Genomic DNA, 17,781 nt, shown 5'->3' on the forward strand with positions numbered 1-17,781 from the left:
GTTGTTGTTGTTGTTGTTGTTGTTGTTGTTGTTGTTGTTGTTGTTGTTGTTGTTGTTGTTGTTGTTGTTGTTGTTGACAAATGTAATAAAAAGTTACAGGGTTGGCCCCTAAAAATAGGGTAGGTCGGGTTACCGAAACCACACCTATTTTTTTTTTAGGCCTAATGATCGGAACATTTACCTGGCTGGTAGATGCATAAGAAAATTAGATTATGCTAAAGATAAGACAAGATAAGATAAAATAATTCTTTGTATTAGCAAAAGTGTTTTGTTTTTTTAAATTAGTCCTCGCTCTTTTTGAGCAGATATTACACCCTCAAGAAAGGTGTTTTTTTGTGTCTTACACTCATTTAAATGTGTCAAGCGCAAAGAGCATAATTGTAAAGTTATGATGTTGCGCTGTATAAATGCTCATTTATTATTATTATTATTATTATTATTATTATTATTATTATTATTATTATTATTATTATTATTATCAGGGATGCACTCATAAACTGCCTTTATACATCTTAGAGGAAGAACAAAAGTGGGGTTTTTTTTAATTTAAAAAAGTAAACATAAGTAGTAAACATTGAAAAGGACTTAGAAAAGAAGAATCAGTGTAATCATCGTAGAAAACCATTAACGAAAAAAATCAACGAACCTCATTTTATATCGCGTACCCAGGCACAGTTTTTGCAACTGGAATTGTGTGAAATTATTTCCTCAATAAGGTCATGAATATGTTTTGAAAGGGAAGTAACTGCTTTATGAAAATCATGTTTATAAAAATGACAGAGTTGTCTGGATCGCATTCGTCTTGGCCAACCAAAGTCTCGTCTTAATTCTCCTTTTAGCGTCATTTTGTTATCCGAGACGAGACGACTGTTTAAAAATTAATGAGCTGTGCGCATGTGCATGGCTTTGTCATTGTGTTTAACCAATGAAACGTACGGATAGTTGGTCACGTGGTTGGAGCCCCACGCTCAGTCTCTTTCCAGATCGACTAGTGACGCCGGGTGGACGAGTTGTTGAGTTAGCTCCCAAAAGACATCTAAAATGCCAGGAGTGAGTATTCGATTTATTTGCAAAGTTTCTGTAAAAGTGATCATTTACGCGTGCGCTTGGTTGAATTGTATCTTAACGTAGCGAGTATTGGTTGTGTCTGAAATATTTTCTCTGACATAAAACCGGTGCGTTCTGCACGGTTTGGTCTAGACAGACGCCATGTTGAATTGCAAATCGGCTATGTGCGTTGATAAAATGCGATCGTTTCTCCCGTGTTTAATGAATTATTACTACTGCATACCTATATATTTGATGCAGATATGATAGTAGGGCGAGTTTGGTGCTACTTTGCAAGGTTCTTTTTGTTGCTAAAAGTAAAACGTGTTCTCACTTGCATGCCGGTGGGTTAGGCCTACGCCTTTGTTCACCGGTTTTACTTCCTGGTTAACACATTTTCTTTTCTTCCAGTTCCGAGGAGGCGGTGGACGTGGTGGAGGTGGTCGCAGAGATTATGGGGGCAATGATCTTGACCCTAACGCTGAGCAGTTCAGAAAACTCTTCATTGGTGGCTTGAGTTACGTGACAGACGAAAACAGTCTTCGATCACACTTCGAAACATGGGGAGAAATTGTGGACTGCGTTGTCATGCGAGACCCCAACACAAAAAAGTAAGAATTTGACCAATGAAATCTTGACGCATGGCGTTAATAATTTAAGGTGACCTTGCAAAAACATAGATAAAATCCATATCCAGGAGAGTGGTGGTGGTACTTAACACAGGGGGACATTGTATCCGATTCCCTTGTTCTCTATAGGCATTCAGGTCTGTTGTGCCCTATTTATTGTGATCTCTTTCTTTTTCAGGTCGAGGGGATTTGGTTTCATCACATACAAAGATGCCGACTCAATTGACCAGGCACAAGCAAACCGTCCTCACAAAGTTGATGACCGGGAAGTCGACACAAAAAGAGCCATGCCCAGAGAGGTAATTTATATTATAACACTGCTATGTCATTGTAAAATATTTTTTTTGCAAAGGTTTGATCTCGGGGCTGATTGGGAATAAGGCATTGGCTGGTTAGATAGGTTTATGTGCCAGGGGTGTGCAAATTTAAACATAAACAACTCACCCACGGGTTAGTAGAATCTCATTTCCAGCTCACCCGGGAAAAAAATAGGTAGCCCACTCCAACTTTTCTTATTTTGTCTTTGAAGTTTCACACACAGAAACATTGGATTATAAGTCACTGAAAGGTAGCATCTGCCGACGACCAGTCTGTCCGAACTAAACAACGCCATGGTTGTTTTTCAGTGGCCCGAAACAAATTAGGGAGCGCTTTCTCATTGGTCAAAATGTAAAACTAAACTAAGGGATGTAACTCACATCGTTGAAGCAGACGACATTTTCGAACACGATCAATACTTCAGAAAAAGCGCCTTAAAAACAGTACTTACTGTTTGGGCTTCGGTTTGGGCTTTGTTTTCATTATGAAAAACAAGGGGGAATGTATTTTGGCCATTCATTTTAGTAAGGAGTTGGCATTTAAAGCTCTATCTTGAGTTTTGTTTGTGAAATTTTTAGCTAACCCACGGGAATGCTACTCAAAGACCTCAGCTAACCCGGCCAATTTTTAACTCCCCCCGGGTCACGGGTTAGTGGATTTGCACACCCCTGTGTGCTGTTCTGTATTGATCAGGTGTTATGTGAGTGGTTCATATGCGGTATTCTTGGTCTTATTCAAAATTGTCTGTGGGTACACATACCTTCTGGATCGCAACTGAAGACGCGTGAGGATCATTCAAAGCAAAAAATAAATGGGGGAGGCAAAAATGGTTCTAAAAACTGAATTTAATTGCAAACTTGGAGCTTAGATGACACCAAATTGCACCATGTGGGTTCTTTGGAGAGAGAAAAATTCGGGGGGGGGGGGCTTGCCCCTGAAGCCCCCTAGCAGGGCAAGGCGCTTCGCGCCGTCGACTTTGCCATTACTTACAAATGTTCAGCCTTTTTTACTTTTTTCAATTCCCATGCCTGATAAGACATGCAATTTTATTACAACTATGTGCAATACTCAGGAATGTTGTTTGGCTGGAACAAACACAATGAAATACAGAGTGCTCACCAAATTGCTTACTCGCACACATACACATTCCACATTATACCGTGTTCACGTCATATCCACTTCACCTGTTCTACTCTGTTTACTCTGTTTAGTAAGGGCATCGCATACGTGTGCTCCTGTTGGCAAAATAAAATTAGAATAAAATCTATATTACCCACAATGAAAATTAAGAATACTGACACACTAACTAAACAATTTGTGAGGCAATCAAGTGGGCCAGGTTGGTTCCCAGGAATGTTGTTACAAATTCATACCTATAGGACAAATGTCCTGAGCTCTTCAGAATCAATAGGACATTTGACATTTCAGAAATTTCAATAGGACATAATTTTGTGCAAAACACTGTCCGTGGAATGGTTTCAAAACATGCTTTAACACATACACATATAGGATATATACACCAACATTTGTTGCATACATTGTTTTATTAATTTAGTTCCAAATAGGACACACACAAAAAGAAACAAACATCTAAAAAGCAACGAAAACCTTCAGTACTCTTTTTTTTTTTAATTGTCTTACAAACTGCATGATTCGACTAGAAAAATACTGAGAAAAAAAGAAAAAACAAGTCCTGTTCAACACAGATTCGACAAAGCAGTATGGTCTCTTTGCTGTCAAGGTCTAACCAACCAAACAGGGTTTTTCTGTCCTGCCAACACCATGTCCTGTACAAAAGACAAATTCCATGGGTGCAACTCTTCCGTCCTAGACGGAATTTCCGTTTTTCTCAGGAGGCTGCAGACGGAAAATCCGGGTTTTTTTGAAAATTCTGGAGCAAGGCCATTGTGTTTGGGTGGGGGGTTGCTTGAGAGGTCAGCCACCTTTGACCATGCCTGATAGGGACGGTTGTGTAAAGGTGCCAAGAGGGGGAAGTTAGCCTTCCTTATATACCCCACTTTCAGGGATTCAGAGACTTTCAGTGGTAGAGAAAATTTGCATTTCTGATCTATGAACCAGTGGTATTTTGCTTCAGATACATTGAGTCCTTTAGAAAGTTGGCAACTAAAACAAGCTTGCTTGAAACTGGACAATCGTGGCAAAATGTGCCAGTTTCGGATGACTGTACCAAGTCTATAAAGCAGAAGCAGCAGATTTCCTTGGAGAAATATAAGAAAGAGCCAGGAATTGTTGAGTCTACTATGGGAAAAAGCAGGGGTGTGCAAATTTAAAAATAAACTCACCCACGGGTTAGTAGAATCTCATTTCCAGCTCACCTGGGAAAAAAATAGGTAACCCACTCCAACTTTTCTTATTTTGTCTTTGAAGTTTCACACACAGAAACATTGGATTATAAACAACGCCATGGTTGTTTTTCAGTGGCCCGAAACAAATTAGGGAGCGCTTTCTCATTGGTCAAAATGTACAACTAAACTAAGGGATGTAACTCACATCGTTGAAGCAGACATTTTCGAACACGATCAATACTTCAGAAAAAGTGCCTTAGAAACAGTACTTACTGTTTGGGCTTCGGTTTGGGCTTTGTTTTCATTACGAAAAACAAGGGGAAATGTATTTTGGCCATTCATTTTAGTAAGGAGTTGGCATTTGAAGCTCTATATTGAGGTTTGTTTGTGAAATATTTAGCTAACTCACGGGAATGCTACTCAAAGACCTCAGCTAACCCGGCAGGGCCTCACATCCATGAGAGGTAGCATAGGACAAATGTCCTGGCCAATGTAAAAGTCCTGAACAAAAACAAATCAATAGGACATTTTTTTCCCTAACAAAACGTAAATATAATTAAACTTGACTAGTTTCTTGGCACGAGGGTAAAAGAACAAAACTACTTTTTTGGGCAAAAAGTGAGCAGCTTTGACTGCCACAGCTGCCCCCTTTTCTTGTTTTGTCAGCTGTCGGGTTTCAACTATCTCCTTGTCTCTCTGGAGAGATGGCACTTGCACACTAACAGCATGGTCTTTGGTTTCTTGATGATCGGTAAGGGCCGATTTGCAAAAGTTCGAACAGCCAACGGTAAAAGTGTTGGACTTCCCTGTGTGCTGACATGAGGTGCAAAACATAAGTTTCCTCTCTTGGTCATGCGACACCCACGGGAATGATGTCGCCCAGCTTGAGACGAAGTTACGCGTGGGGGTGAGGGAGGGGGTAGTGTTTTTCTTCGGCTCCAATGTTTGACTATCGCGATCGACATTCTCACCTGGGCGATCGGGCTCTAACTGCTCTGGGGCTGGAAGAAGCTCAGTTTCCGTGCTACTGACAGATGAGGGAAGGCGGACTTGAAGTGTAATTTCTTCTGTCCCTTTTCTGGGATCAGATTTCGTTTAGGCGGCATGTTTGTTATTTTCGGGGAAAGCGCGAAGGGAGGCAACTTCCAACTGGCTTCGAGCATTCCGAGTTGCGAGCCTTGGAAACTCTTTGGTACTAGAGGCACAAAGTGTCTAATTTCGTCTGCTACACATCGCTTCGCAATACATCGATAAAATAGCATTCAAACTACTGTAAATTGAGAAGTACTGACGATGTCCGGATCAAATGAGATAATAATCGGACATTGACCACTTTGTGACAAAAACAATAGGACAGTTGTCCTCCTGCATGAAAAATGTATAGGACATTTGAAAAAAATATCCTCATATGTCCGACGTGGATGTGAGGCCCTGACCTGGTCAATTTTTAACTCCCCACGGGTTAGTGGATTTGCACACCCCTGGAAAAAGTCATGCACACTGCAAGTATTGTAAATCAGATTTCTTCGTTGCCCATGCTTGGAAATATGACATCGAACGACACTGCAGTTCTAAAACTCACCTGGACAAGGTTGCTGCAAAGAAATCCGCTGAAAGCTGCCAAGGAATTATGAAGTTCATTCCCGCAAAACAAATCCTGCCAGAAGAAAAGGCTGTAGTCCGCGCTGAAGCAATGTTTTCTGAGATGATTGTAAAAATGAACTTGCCACTGTCGACTGTTAACCGCAGATGTTATTTCACGAACTTCATCTTTTCATTAGGCCAAAAAAAAATAGGTCTGTTTACGGTAACCCGACCGACCCTAGTTTTTTCGCGCGACCCTAGACTTTTTTTGGCATTTGGGGGGAGAAAAAAAGAGGAAAAAAATCTTGTTTTTTTTGGCAAAATAACGTAAAAATATGGTTTGGGGGGGGGGGGGGGGGGGGGGAATCCCGACCTACCGACCCTATTTTTTTGGCCTATGTTACCGTAAACAGACCTTTTTTTTTTTGGCCTTATCAATCTGTTTGGACCCCCCGCGGGTTAGGGGGAGTCCCATATTGGTTGGGGCGAGAAAGAATTTACCCGATGCTACCCAGCATGTCGTAAGAGGCGACTAACGGTTCTGTTTCTCCTTTTACCCTTGTTAAGTGTTTCTTGTATAGAATATAGTCGATGCTTGTAAAGATTTTAGTCAAGCAGTATGTAAGAAATGTTAAGTCCTTTGTACTGGAAACTTGCATTCTCCCAGTAAGGTCATATATTGTACTACGTTGCAAGCCCCTGGAGCAATTTTTGAGTCACTTGAGAAAAAGTGACTATGTAATCGGTCAGTGTTAGTCCGGCCGGCCGTCCGTCCGTCCGTAGACACCACCTTAACGTTGGACTTTTCTCGGAAACTATCAAAGCGATCGGGCTCATATTTTGTTTAGTCGTGACCTCCAATGACCTCTACACTTTAACGATGGTTTCGTTGACCTTTGACCTTTTTCAAGGTCAGCGTCAAAGGAAAAATTAGACATTTTATATCTTTGACAAAGTATCTCGGAAACTATCAAAGCGATCGGGCTCATATTTTGTTTAGTCGTGACCTCCAATGACCTCTACACTTTAACGATGGTTTCGTTGACCTTTGACCTTTTTCAAGGTCACAGGTCAGCGTCAAAGGAAAAATTAGACATTTTATATCTTTGACAAAGTTCATCGGATGTGATTGAAACTTTGTAGGATTATTCTTTACATCAAAGTATTTACATCTGTAGCCTTTTACGAACGTTATCAGAAAAACAAGGGAGATAACTAGCCTTTTCTGTTCGGCAACACACAACTTAACGTTGGGCTTTTCTCGGAAACTATAAAAGTGACCGGGCTCAAATTTTATGTGAACGTGACTCATTGTGTTGTGAATAGCAATTTCTTCCTGTCCATCTGATGCCTCATATAATATTCAGAACTGCGAAAGTGACTCGATCGAGCGTTTGCTCTTCTTGTTTGATTAGTGCTTTTGTGAACAAGAAACGATTAACAAGTGGCTCTATCCCATCTCCCCCCTATCCCATCTCCCCCTTTCCCCGTCGCGATATAACCTTGAATGGTTGAAAACGACGTTAAACACCAAATAAAGAAAGAAAGAATCTGTTTGGAAGACACTGGTTATAATGACAGGTAAATACAATTGTTTTATTCCTGTTGTATTGGAAGGAGTTAAATTCTGAAGGTGTTCACAAGACATGCATTCTTACATAAACACGTTTGCACCCACGCGTACATTTTCCCTACCCCATATAGCTTTACTTGCAAAGTACACCAACTTTTTGAAAAATACTCAACTTTTTGGGAAAGTACTCTTGCCTCGGGTTTAGGGTAAACAGGTCTGTACAAGGGAGGTGACTGTAATTTCCTGTGTTTGTGAAAACTTTTTGTTAGCATGGTAATTTTCCTTTAATTCAGTAAACATTTTTTAAATCAAAGACAAAACTAGGTGATAAAATCAATCACCTTCAAGTTTACAAGATTTTTAATTTGGGCATCTCCCATTTTAAGTTTGTTAGCAAGGAGAGGCTTCTAAAACCCTTCTTCAAATGTGTTGACCTTGTTTATTGTAGACCCTCCAGCAAGAGTGATGCAACCAAACACCTTCAAGTATAGAGGGTTTTCATGTTGTGCATCCCCCCCCCCCCCCCCCCCACCCAATTTTGTTGTTGTTGCTGTTTTCAGTTTTAAAATCAGGAGAGGCTCAAATAGCCCCTCTTAATATGCTAAAATTCATTTTCGGCTGGGTGGTTACAAAGAATACCTTCAGGTTTACAAGATTGTTTATATTATGCATATCCGCAAAGCCTGTTTGTAAAGATTTTAGTCAAGCAGTATGTAATAAATGTTATGTCCTTTGTACTGGAAACTTGCATTCTCCCAGTAAGGTAATATATTGTACTACGTTGCAAGCCCCTGGAGCAAATTTTTGATTAGTGCTTTTGTGAACAAGAAACAATTGACAAGTGGCTCTATCCCATCTCCCCCCTTTCCCTGTCGCGATATAACCTTCGTGGTTGAAAACGACGTTAAACACCAAATAAAGAAAGAAAGCCTGTTTGTTCTGAAATAGATTTAGAGTCAAAAGAGGCTTCAAATTCTTCCTGAAATGCAAAAATTTGTTTTTGGGTGGGGGGCGCTGCCCCCTTGGACCCCCAGCAAGGGCGCTGCCCTGGACCACGACCTTTTCAGTTTTTTCATTTTCAGCAGTTGCGCCCATGAAATTCTCTTTCCGTGATTGTGTCAGTTTCTGCGTCGACACTGTCATTGGCACTGTCATTTTCAAGAATGACGCTCGCCGTGTTTTCTCCTATTTTTGAGTCAAACCGGATGCCGTTGAAATGCCAAAGATCTTCAGCTTTTGTTGATCTTTAGCAGGTTTTAGTTTTGTTTCGGTGGCATAATTCAATGAGATTCGTGAAAATGTCTCGAACTGAAACCGAAAGCAGACTCAAGACTTATAGTCAGTTGGAGTCTCCCGTACTCCTAACTTTTGTATGCTGCAGACGGGTTTTACCCGAACGGCTCATATCGCAAACGGTTCTGAATTCCCGAAAACGCAAGATGAGCACTACACTTTCTTGTGTAGTGCATCTGTATGCGAGAGTGTTCGGTCGCTTTTTGAAAATGTGTGTCTTGAACGGAAAATATCGAATATCACGCTGTCCGAAGGCATGGCGTTCTTATCGGACAATGACAGCGCTCAGTTCAACATGATAGGACATCTGACCGCTCTGCGGCTATGTGAATCGGACGTTTGAGCCTTTCAATCGGTCTATGTCCGACGCCTAACGACATCCCTGGGTTCCTGAATGTACCTTGTCAGTAAAGCATTGAATTGTAAGTGAAGGGGGGAGTTAGCGGTATTACATGATTTCCTCAACATTGAATTTTGCATCTGCAGGAGTCAGGGCGACCAGAATCTCAACAGTCAGTGAAGAAGATGTTCGTGGGAGGAGTGAAGGAAGACACAACGGAGGACATGGTTCGTGAATCATTCAGTCCCTACGGCCAGATTGCCACAGTGGATCTCATCACAGACAAACACACGGGCAAGGCCCGAGGCTTCTGCTTCGTCACCTTCGAAGACCACGACAGTGTCGACAAAGCTGTTTGTAAGTTGCTTTGTTTGTTGTAGCAACTGCTCAGAAGTATACATACTGAAGCATCGCAGGAAGCCTCTAGAAATGGACACGGATATGCGTTGCAGGGGGGTTGGGTTTTGAGATTTGGTATTGTTTCATCATGACGTGGTACTTTGTGGGACTTACTATAGCGCAGCCTGGGTCTTATTGTACTGCATTATAGCGTAGCTGATGTTTGTATCTTTGGCTTTACTGTTTTCGAGGATCTCTGGTCTGTAAGGTCATATATTGTACTACGTTGCAAGCCCCTGGAGCAATTTTTTGATTAGTGCTTTTGTGAACAAGAAACAACTTCATTTTTCATTTTCATTACTTTATTGTCCCATCGCTGGGAAATTCGGGTCGCTTCCTCCCAGTGGAAAGCTAGCAGCAACGGAGTCGCGCTACCCAGGTGTCTGCGTGTTTAGGTGTATTCAGCCACCTGCACTTATGGCAGAATGACCAAGGTCTTTTACGTGCCATTGTGATGACACGGGGGTGGGACATGGCTTCCGTCTCTGGGTCTGCACATAAAGTTGACCCGTGTCCGTCCCGGCCCGAATTCGAACCAGCGACCTTCCGATCACAAGTCCAATTAACAAGTGGCTCTATCCCATCCCATCCCCCCCCCCCCCCCTTTTCCCCGTCGCGATATAACCTTGAACGGTTGAAAACGACGTTAAACTCCAAAGAAAGAAAGATCTCTGGTCTGCATTTGTTATAGATTAGTGGTAAAGGGAGTTTCAATTCAGTTGGGAATATATCCCAAAGTTGTGTGCCTACAGGAAGAGTAAGATATGATGTGAAACGAAGAGGGGTACATAATGTGATGCGTTGTTTGTTTCAGTGAAAAAGCGACATGATCTGAATGGCCGTCAGGTTGAAGTGAAGAAAGCTCTTTCCAAGAATGATATGGGTGAGTGATATTGTAAGAACTTTCATGATACAGAATTACTTTGTGTGGCCTTCAAACTACCCTCTGATTTGGAATAGTTGTTACATGTAAGGACTTTTGCATGGCCCCCTAGCAGGGCGTTGCCCCTGGACCCCCCCGGACCCCGGCCTCATTTTCCTTATTTACAATTCTGATCAGTTTCACCCATGCTTTTGGTGTGGATAGGAATTTCTTGTCATTTTTCAAGTGTAACTGTGGAGTAGTTATTGAGTTGCAGACCCACATTTGGGTCAATTTTAAACAATTACACAAATCGATGTTCCCATGCCCAGAGCTTTCAGTCTGGGCTTAGAATTAATATGCTCAAACAAATAATCGCAAACATGCGACAGTTGGCTCAGTCATGTTGTGATGCATGGAATGTATTTGGAATACCTCACTTGTGCAGGATGTGATGGTGGTATTGTGTGTGTGTGCAGGTGGTTCTGGCGGCGGCGGTGGTGGCCGTGGAGGAAGTCGAGGAGGTGGGCGTGGTGGAAGAGGCATGTATAGTGTGATCACTTGATGTGCTTTTGTTGAACCACTGTGGCTCTCGTCAGCCTAGTTCTCTTTTTGAGCCCCGCTACATTTTGTGTGTTGTGGTTCAGGGGCAGTAGTTGCAAGAATTCTCCCCCTGGCCCCTTGTGGGATTGAAGAGTTCGCAAAGTGTGCTAATGGTGACAAGCTGTTGAACCCAAAGCTTTTGATTTGATAGAGACGTAGGACTTTGGTATAGATCGATTTGCTTGATGTGACTGTACATGTAATTTCAGCTGTATGCAGAAAGCCTGTAATGTTACAGAGAAGATAACTTCCTCTCTGTTTTTTGTGCAGGTGGTCGTGAATATGGTGGTGGCGGCGGCTATGGCGGAGGTGGTTATGGCGGTGGAAACAGCTACGGGGGTAAGACCTTTGTGTGATTTTAAAAAATATTTCATTTTGAAAATAACATGAAAAGAGTAAGAGTTAGTGTCCATAATTGGTAGTAGGTGTTGTGGACAACACGTGTTAGCCCTTGAACCACATGTTTTGTTCATGTTATGTTCCCTTGCCTTCCTACAGGATTGTGCCCGATCAATTCTCCATCGGTGGCTAATGGCTGGTGTGACTTTTGCAGGTGGTGGTTATGGTGGAGGCGGCGGCTATGGCAGCCAGGGTGGATACGGCGGTGGTGGCTACGACAGCTATGGAGGTGGCGGCTACGGCGGACAAGGAGGTTGGTTGTCTTGTTTTATTTGTGCTCTGTGTCTTTTGCATTTTGTTGAGACGTTTTGCTGTTTTCCTGTCTTGACATTCAATTATGTTAAGAATCTGTGATCTTGCATTGTTATGTGGGGTGCAGGGCTGCCGGTTGATTATGGGGACGCTTATGGATTTTGAAAAACAGTAAGTCGGGTAAAAGATTTTGGGCATTCCCTCGTACCTGTGGCTATTGTTTTCATGCTATCACGCTTTGTCTAGCAGCTGCTTAAACATTTTTGTCAATTGTCAGGTGTAGGTTTCGGTTGTGTGCACAGGAGTTTCATGTCAAATTTGGGATAATGGCAGACAAAGCTAGCGACTGCCTGCCAAATAGCACAGGCAACCAATTTCACCTAACGCATACATGCACAGAATTATGACATACCATGGTATTGGTGACTGTTCGAAGATTATTCAGAAATATTTGTGTTCTCTTTTGTTTCACAGAAGGTGGCTGGAACAGCGGCAGTTTTGGCACCAACTATGGTGAAAGCTATGGAGGGGGTCCCATGAGGAGTGCTGGTGGCAGCGGTGGTGGTGGTGGCTATGGGGCTCGCAGCCAGGGTCCCTACGGTGGCAGCGGCGGCGGTGGTGGTTACGGAGGTGGTGGCTACGGGGGTGGAGGTGGTGGCGGCGGCTACGGCAGACGATAAACTCAGTACTGCTCCAGTTTGCCGGCTTTCTCTCAGGTGAGTGAGCGTTCCTTGCCCCAGGAGTGAGGTCAGCGGGGTGGTGGGGGGGGTGTCTTTAAGAGATGAATACTTTGAGAAGGATCTTCTAACCTAAATATACATTGAGGAAAGTACTTGCCAGAATCTTATAAATGAGAAACTTGAAGCAGGCTTTTCTAGCTTATTACACAATTTAGAATCTTGTTTGTTACAGGCTTTTTTTTTTTTACACTGGTATACTTAGATGTTAGGACTTATGGCTGGTTAATCTTGTAATGACACAATTGGTTATTTGTAGCGGTAAGTTTAGCACATGTTGCTGATTAGAAACTTGAAGGTAATGGTTCATGACTGTACTTGTCTGAGCCTAGTAAGTAGTCAGATGCATTGACCAGTAAGAGGATCATAGTACTAGTTTGGATGAGTGAGGTGTGATCAAGTGTATGGATTACTGCTAGTGTGAGATATTAATGTGGTGCTTTGTTGGTTGTCTTATCATTCCATCTAGGTAGGCTCAGTGAGTAAGAACCTGAGGAAGATTGATGAGGCAGAGAGAAGGCAGGCAGGCTAACATAGCTTGAGGCGTTAGCAGTAGCTCAGCTCCAATCGCGTGGCAAGTCGACCGCTATGGCAGAGATTTCTCCACATCATCATAGGCAGGCAGGAAGCTTGATAGACTTGCCCACCCGACAGTCGTAGAGCTAAGTCTGCTAGCTCCCCAGGAAAGCGCTACACCAGTCTCCAGATTTGTGTTGTGAAAGTGCCGTGTTCACCATCGGATCAGTTGTCAGTGTGCAATACTTCCCCAGTGAAGAGACAGTGTGATGTCCCACAGACATTGAGAGAAAGACAGCTGGCTCTTATGTTTTAAAATATGTTTGATTGATGATGTCTTGAGCAAGCACACAATCGTTGAACAGCATTGTCAAGTGGAACAATCATTCTCATTTATCCCCGTCAAAATTCATACAGTGACTTTTGGTTTTTGTCATCAAGCTTATTTTAATTGTTTTTAAAGTTTTACGTGAAATGTGGGTCTTATGTACTCTGTTCAGTCTTTGTCGCCGTCGATGAATAAAACCGTGTTAACAATAGGAGTACTTGTTCAAGAATCTTTCCTGAGTGTTATATTTGGCAAGTGTACTTGTTCAAAATTGTGCATGCATTAGTCATACTGTCGTAGTGTGTTGGAGGGGAGAGGTGTCTGTGCTAACGTTCTTGTATTTGTTATCTAAACCTATGTCATACCATGATAAGATAGGCTTGATAAATATCGGCTTTTACTTCATGGCAAGATAGGCTTGAGAAATATTTGGTTTTACTTCTCTAGCACAAAATCAGGATATGGTAGTACCTACATCTGCTGGCGGGTTTGGGCGATTGAATGAGTGGTAGCCTGTAGGTCATGGTATGACAATAGTTTAGAGATGAAGTTTGACTGGAGAATCCATTCTTTTTATGTCGCAACACAGTGTAATCAGCCAATCTACAGACATGCTTACCTAAACGACTATTTATTGCATCTATTGTACTTTCAAACATAAATTGATCTGTCTTTACTGCATACATTCTCCAGGCGGAGCCATCAGAGTCAAAATTCACATTTTTCATCACTTATTTTTACACTGTCAGATTGAAAACGAATTTTTGCTGTTTATTTGTTCATTGTCTTCAATTTAAATTTAGGAAGAGCAAAAAGAAGCTAAAGGGCAGTCCTGCTATAATTGTTTTGTCAGATACATTTCACTACCAAACTTTGTTCTGTTGGCTTGCGTATTGTTACCTTACCTGTATTTCTCTACTTGCTCGTGTTTTGATCTGGGTGTTGTCTGTACTGTAGTGTGGAGTAAGTAACATTCTATACTCCATGTGGAGGAGCTCTGGCCTAGGTAAGCATACAGCTAGGGGCCACCTGCGTAAGCTATATTGGCTAACCTGGAATAGCAGCCTCTGGTCTTCACGCAAAACCAGTACAGCAAACTGACTGGTCTAGGCCTTAGCACAGGTATTGGTAAGGTCACATTTTACTCCTTTCTTTAGGTAGGTCTAAAAGAAATTTTTTACTTTAATATTGCAGCATTGTATGTCCTTTATGCTCTAAGATAAGACTTCAGTTTGCCTACTAGGTAGGAGCTTTTTACAATTTGAAAGACTTCAGTTTGCCTACTTTTACAATTTTAAAGACTTCAGTTTGCCTACTTTTACAATTTTAACTGCAGTCCTTTTTCCTCCCCTGTAGTACCAGAATTGGAATCGGCCTGTACCAGAATTGGAATCGGTTTTCATCCTCTTTTTTTTATACAATGAACAGCAATGATTATGTTTTAGGGCATCTATTGATGTAACCTGTTGACTTCCAAATATATATTACAATAGGCAGGCTATGTCTTCATTTGGATAACTGACTAATTGTGTTACTTGCGCTTGGGGATCTATATCTTGTGTCTAGGAGTTGGGATTGGTCTTCTGGCTAGGTATTTGCTAGTGGTAGAATTTTATACTTTTTTCTGGAAGTCGGAGATGGAAGCATTATTATGTTTGATTTCACGTGCTGATCCAAGTAATGTATTTGCAGGATCTACTGGAGAGAAACCGATCATCTGCTCCAACAGGTATTTGACGAGGTCAGTATTTATGTTTTATTCATTTTATTTGAGTAATTTTAGCTTTGTTGCAGTGTTTTTCACAGTAATTGGATTTTGTCCAGCTGTGATTCAGATTAATTTGTTTGACACTTTAAATGGTTAGGGTTGACACTTATTAGTTATCACCCACATCAATTATATTTTGCTTGTGTTGCAAGAAATGTTCACGAGTCCATGTTTGTGTTTCAGCTTGGACCATTGGGAGCTGTGGTGATGGACTGCATATTGACATCCTGAAGAGGACAGTTGGAGTGGTCGTCCGAGGCAGCTTTTCGTGGCTTCTGTCTACATCATTGAATAAATTGTTGAAACTAATGTGACCTTTTGTCTTTGGTGTGGTAGTAATTTTGTGTCTTTGGTATGGTAGTAATTATGTGTGTTTGTCTTTGGTGTGGTAGTAATTATGCGTCTTTGTGTGGTAAATGTAGTTGTGCGTGTTAGGTGAAGATGTCTGGTGATGGGTTTGGATGGATGTGTGCTTGGTTGACTCAAAAATGATGCATTTTCCCCCAGCACTTTGCAACATGATTATGCAGTTACAGAAACTGATCCAACACTGTTTAGGCAAGGCTACTCTGCAGACAGGGTTCCAACAATGGAAAAATCACGGGATATTGCCAATCATGGGTACAAGTGGAATTTCAGGCGCTTGCTTTCTTTTGTATCACGCTAAGACATTAAACTTCGCCGGTCGTCGTGGACCTAGAAGGGTGTTTAATTGCAAATATCTCTTAAACCAGTTGGAATTTTGTAATGAGCTTTTAAGAATGCCTCGGACACCTAACAAGCTCTTATGTCATAAAAGTTCAGTAAATTTCAGCGAGAAGTAATTAAAAAAAAACCAGGATTTTCAAACTGGAGGAACTTGCATAAAAATTAGGGAGAGAAGTCCCGAACCTTCAGGTGTTGGCCGTTTAAACATAATTTTCTACGATCTGTTTAATTTTGGAGTTAATAAGCAAGCCGCGTGGAGCGAAATTAATACATCATAATGTGGGTTCACACGACGTCAACACAGACTGACATGACTATAGAGTCTGGTCTACAGAAGGGATTAACGTTTTTCCTTTTTTGAGAAGCAAGCTTTAGTCCGCACGGTAATAATTAAATTAATAATTTAACGGCTTTTTGTGAAAGTTGAGGCCGCACTGTCACACCCTCATTTTTCAATCAAATTGATTGAAATTTTGGTCAAGCAATCTTCCACGAAGTCCGGACTATGGGATTGAATTTCAGCTCCGCAGCGTAAATATAAGTTAATTAGTTTGCTTATTAAAATTATCATAAAAAAAAAATTCGAATTTTCACTAACAGATTCAACAAGAAGAGCAAACGCTCGATCGAGTCACTTTCGCAGTTCTGAATATTATATGAGGCATCAGATGGACAGGAAGAAATTGCTATTCACAACACAATGAGTCACGTTCACATAAAATTTGAGCCCGGTCACTTTTATAGTTTCCGAGAAAAGCCCAACGTTAAAGGCACAGTAAGCCTCCCGTAAACCATCACAGAGCTCCCCGAGCGTCTAAATACAGTACAAGCATACTTCCATTTGAACGCTCACCGAACGGGAACATCCTGGCTGCTTTCTGTCGAGCGTGAGACATTTTCCAAGAATTTATTTTCGTAGACTTGTTCCGTTAACAACAACGGCGCCTCGTTTTTGCGCTGGACCTAACTTTTAAAATCTAAATAATAAATTGACAGCTTGTTACACAAACATTCTTTAATCATAAAAGAATTCGTTTTTCATCAAGACAAGATCAGAACAATTCGAAGTTGTGAAAGTTTAAAAAAAGAAAAGCCCGGAAGCAGGGTCACGCAAGGGTCGTAGCAGACGACGGCCGGTTTATCAGTGCAATTCGCCGTTCCTCTCAACAGTCAAAAGCCATCGCTAGAGTTCTTGTGAACCACAGCCGTTGTTTCGTGCATAAAAAACGTGCTATTGTAGATAAGCTCACGTCGAGTCGCATTCAAAGCTCACGTCGAGTCGCATTCAAATGACAACTATGACGACTGCATTGTGAAAAGGAAAAACTGGATCACACGGGTTCACGATGGCTCAGGGGTAAGATAAACCACGCAAAAATAAATTCTTTGAAAATTGTTCGCTCTTTACGGAGGGCACCTAGGATGTTCTCAATTGGTGAGTGTTTAAATGAAAGGGTGTTTGTACTGTGTGTAAAAGCCTGACCGTATCTGTGATGGTTTACGGGAGGCTTACTCTGCCTTTAAGTTGTGTGTTGCCGAACAGAAAAGGCTAGTTATCTCCCTTGTTTTTCTGATAACGTTCGTAAAAGGCTACAGATGTAAATACTTTGATGTAAAGAATAATCCTACAAAGTTTCAATCACATCCGATGAACTTTGTCAAAGATATAAAATGTCTAATTTTTCCTTTGACGCTGACCTGTGACCTTGAAAAAGGTCAAAGGTCAACGAAACCATCGTTAAAGTGTAGAGGTCATTGGAGGTCACGACTAAACAAAATATGAGCCGGATCGCTTTGATAGTTTCCGAGAAAAGTCCAACGTTAAGGTGGTGTCTACGGACGGCCGGCCGGACAGACTAACACTGACCGATTACATAGAGTCACTTTTTCTCAAGTGACTCAAAAACGAGGGAGTCAAAATGGGGGTAAATTCAGGTTATGAACAGAAAGAAGCCTTTAAAGGGGAAGTAGCCTTTAAATTGTGTGCAAGGTGTCTTAAAGAGGGCTTCTAGTGTATTCTTCAAACAAACCATTCATCAAACATACAAAGGCAAACCACACACAAACATATACACATGCACAAGCCTTTAAATTGTGTGTAAGAGGGGTGTGTGTGTGT

At 41.6% G+C, this 17,781-nt stretch overlaps 1 protein-coding gene across 4 annotated transcripts; it reads left to right on the forward strand.

Annotated features, from left to right (window-relative positions):
• Window positions 1-908: 908 nt before the first annotated feature.
• LOC138947403 (heterogeneous nuclear ribonucleoprotein A3 homolog 2-like) lies at window positions 909-15,263 on the forward strand. Of its 4 annotated transcripts, XR_011449653.1 has the most exons (11): window positions 909-1,050; window positions 1,459-1,658; window positions 1,855-1,975; window positions 9,237-9,447; window positions 10,304-10,372; window positions 10,831-10,893; window positions 11,225-11,293; window positions 11,508-11,606; window positions 12,080-12,321; window positions 14,879-14,927; window positions 15,138-15,263. XR_011449653.1 is itself a non-coding variant. In XM_070318858.1 (10 exons), the coding sequence occupies exons 1-9, from the start codon at window positions 1,042-1,044 to the stop codon at window positions 12,283-12,285; spliced, it is 1,047 nt and encodes a 348-aa protein (XP_070174959.1). In that variant the 5' UTR covers window positions 909-1,041; the 3' UTR covers window positions 12,286-12,321; window positions 12,812-13,397. The 4 variants fall into 4 exon arrangements, 3 of the variants coding, with proteins under 3 accessions (XP_070174959.1, XP_070174960.1, XP_070174961.1); XM_070318858.1 differs by lacking the exons at window positions 14,879-14,927; window positions 15,138-15,263 and adding an exon at window positions 12,812-13,397; XM_070318859.1 differs by lacking the exons at window positions 14,879-14,927; window positions 15,138-15,263 and adding an exon at window positions 12,816-13,397.
• Window positions 15,264-17,781: the final 2,518 nt, after the last annotated feature.

Source organism: Littorina saxatilis, linkage group LG14 (assembly GCF_037325665.1).
Source record: "Littorina saxatilis isolate snail1 linkage group LG14, US_GU_Lsax_2.0, whole genome shotgun sequence".
Classification (NCBI taxonomy): Eukaryota; Metazoa; Mollusca; class Gastropoda; order Littorinimorpha; family Littorinidae; genus Littorina; species Littorina saxatilis.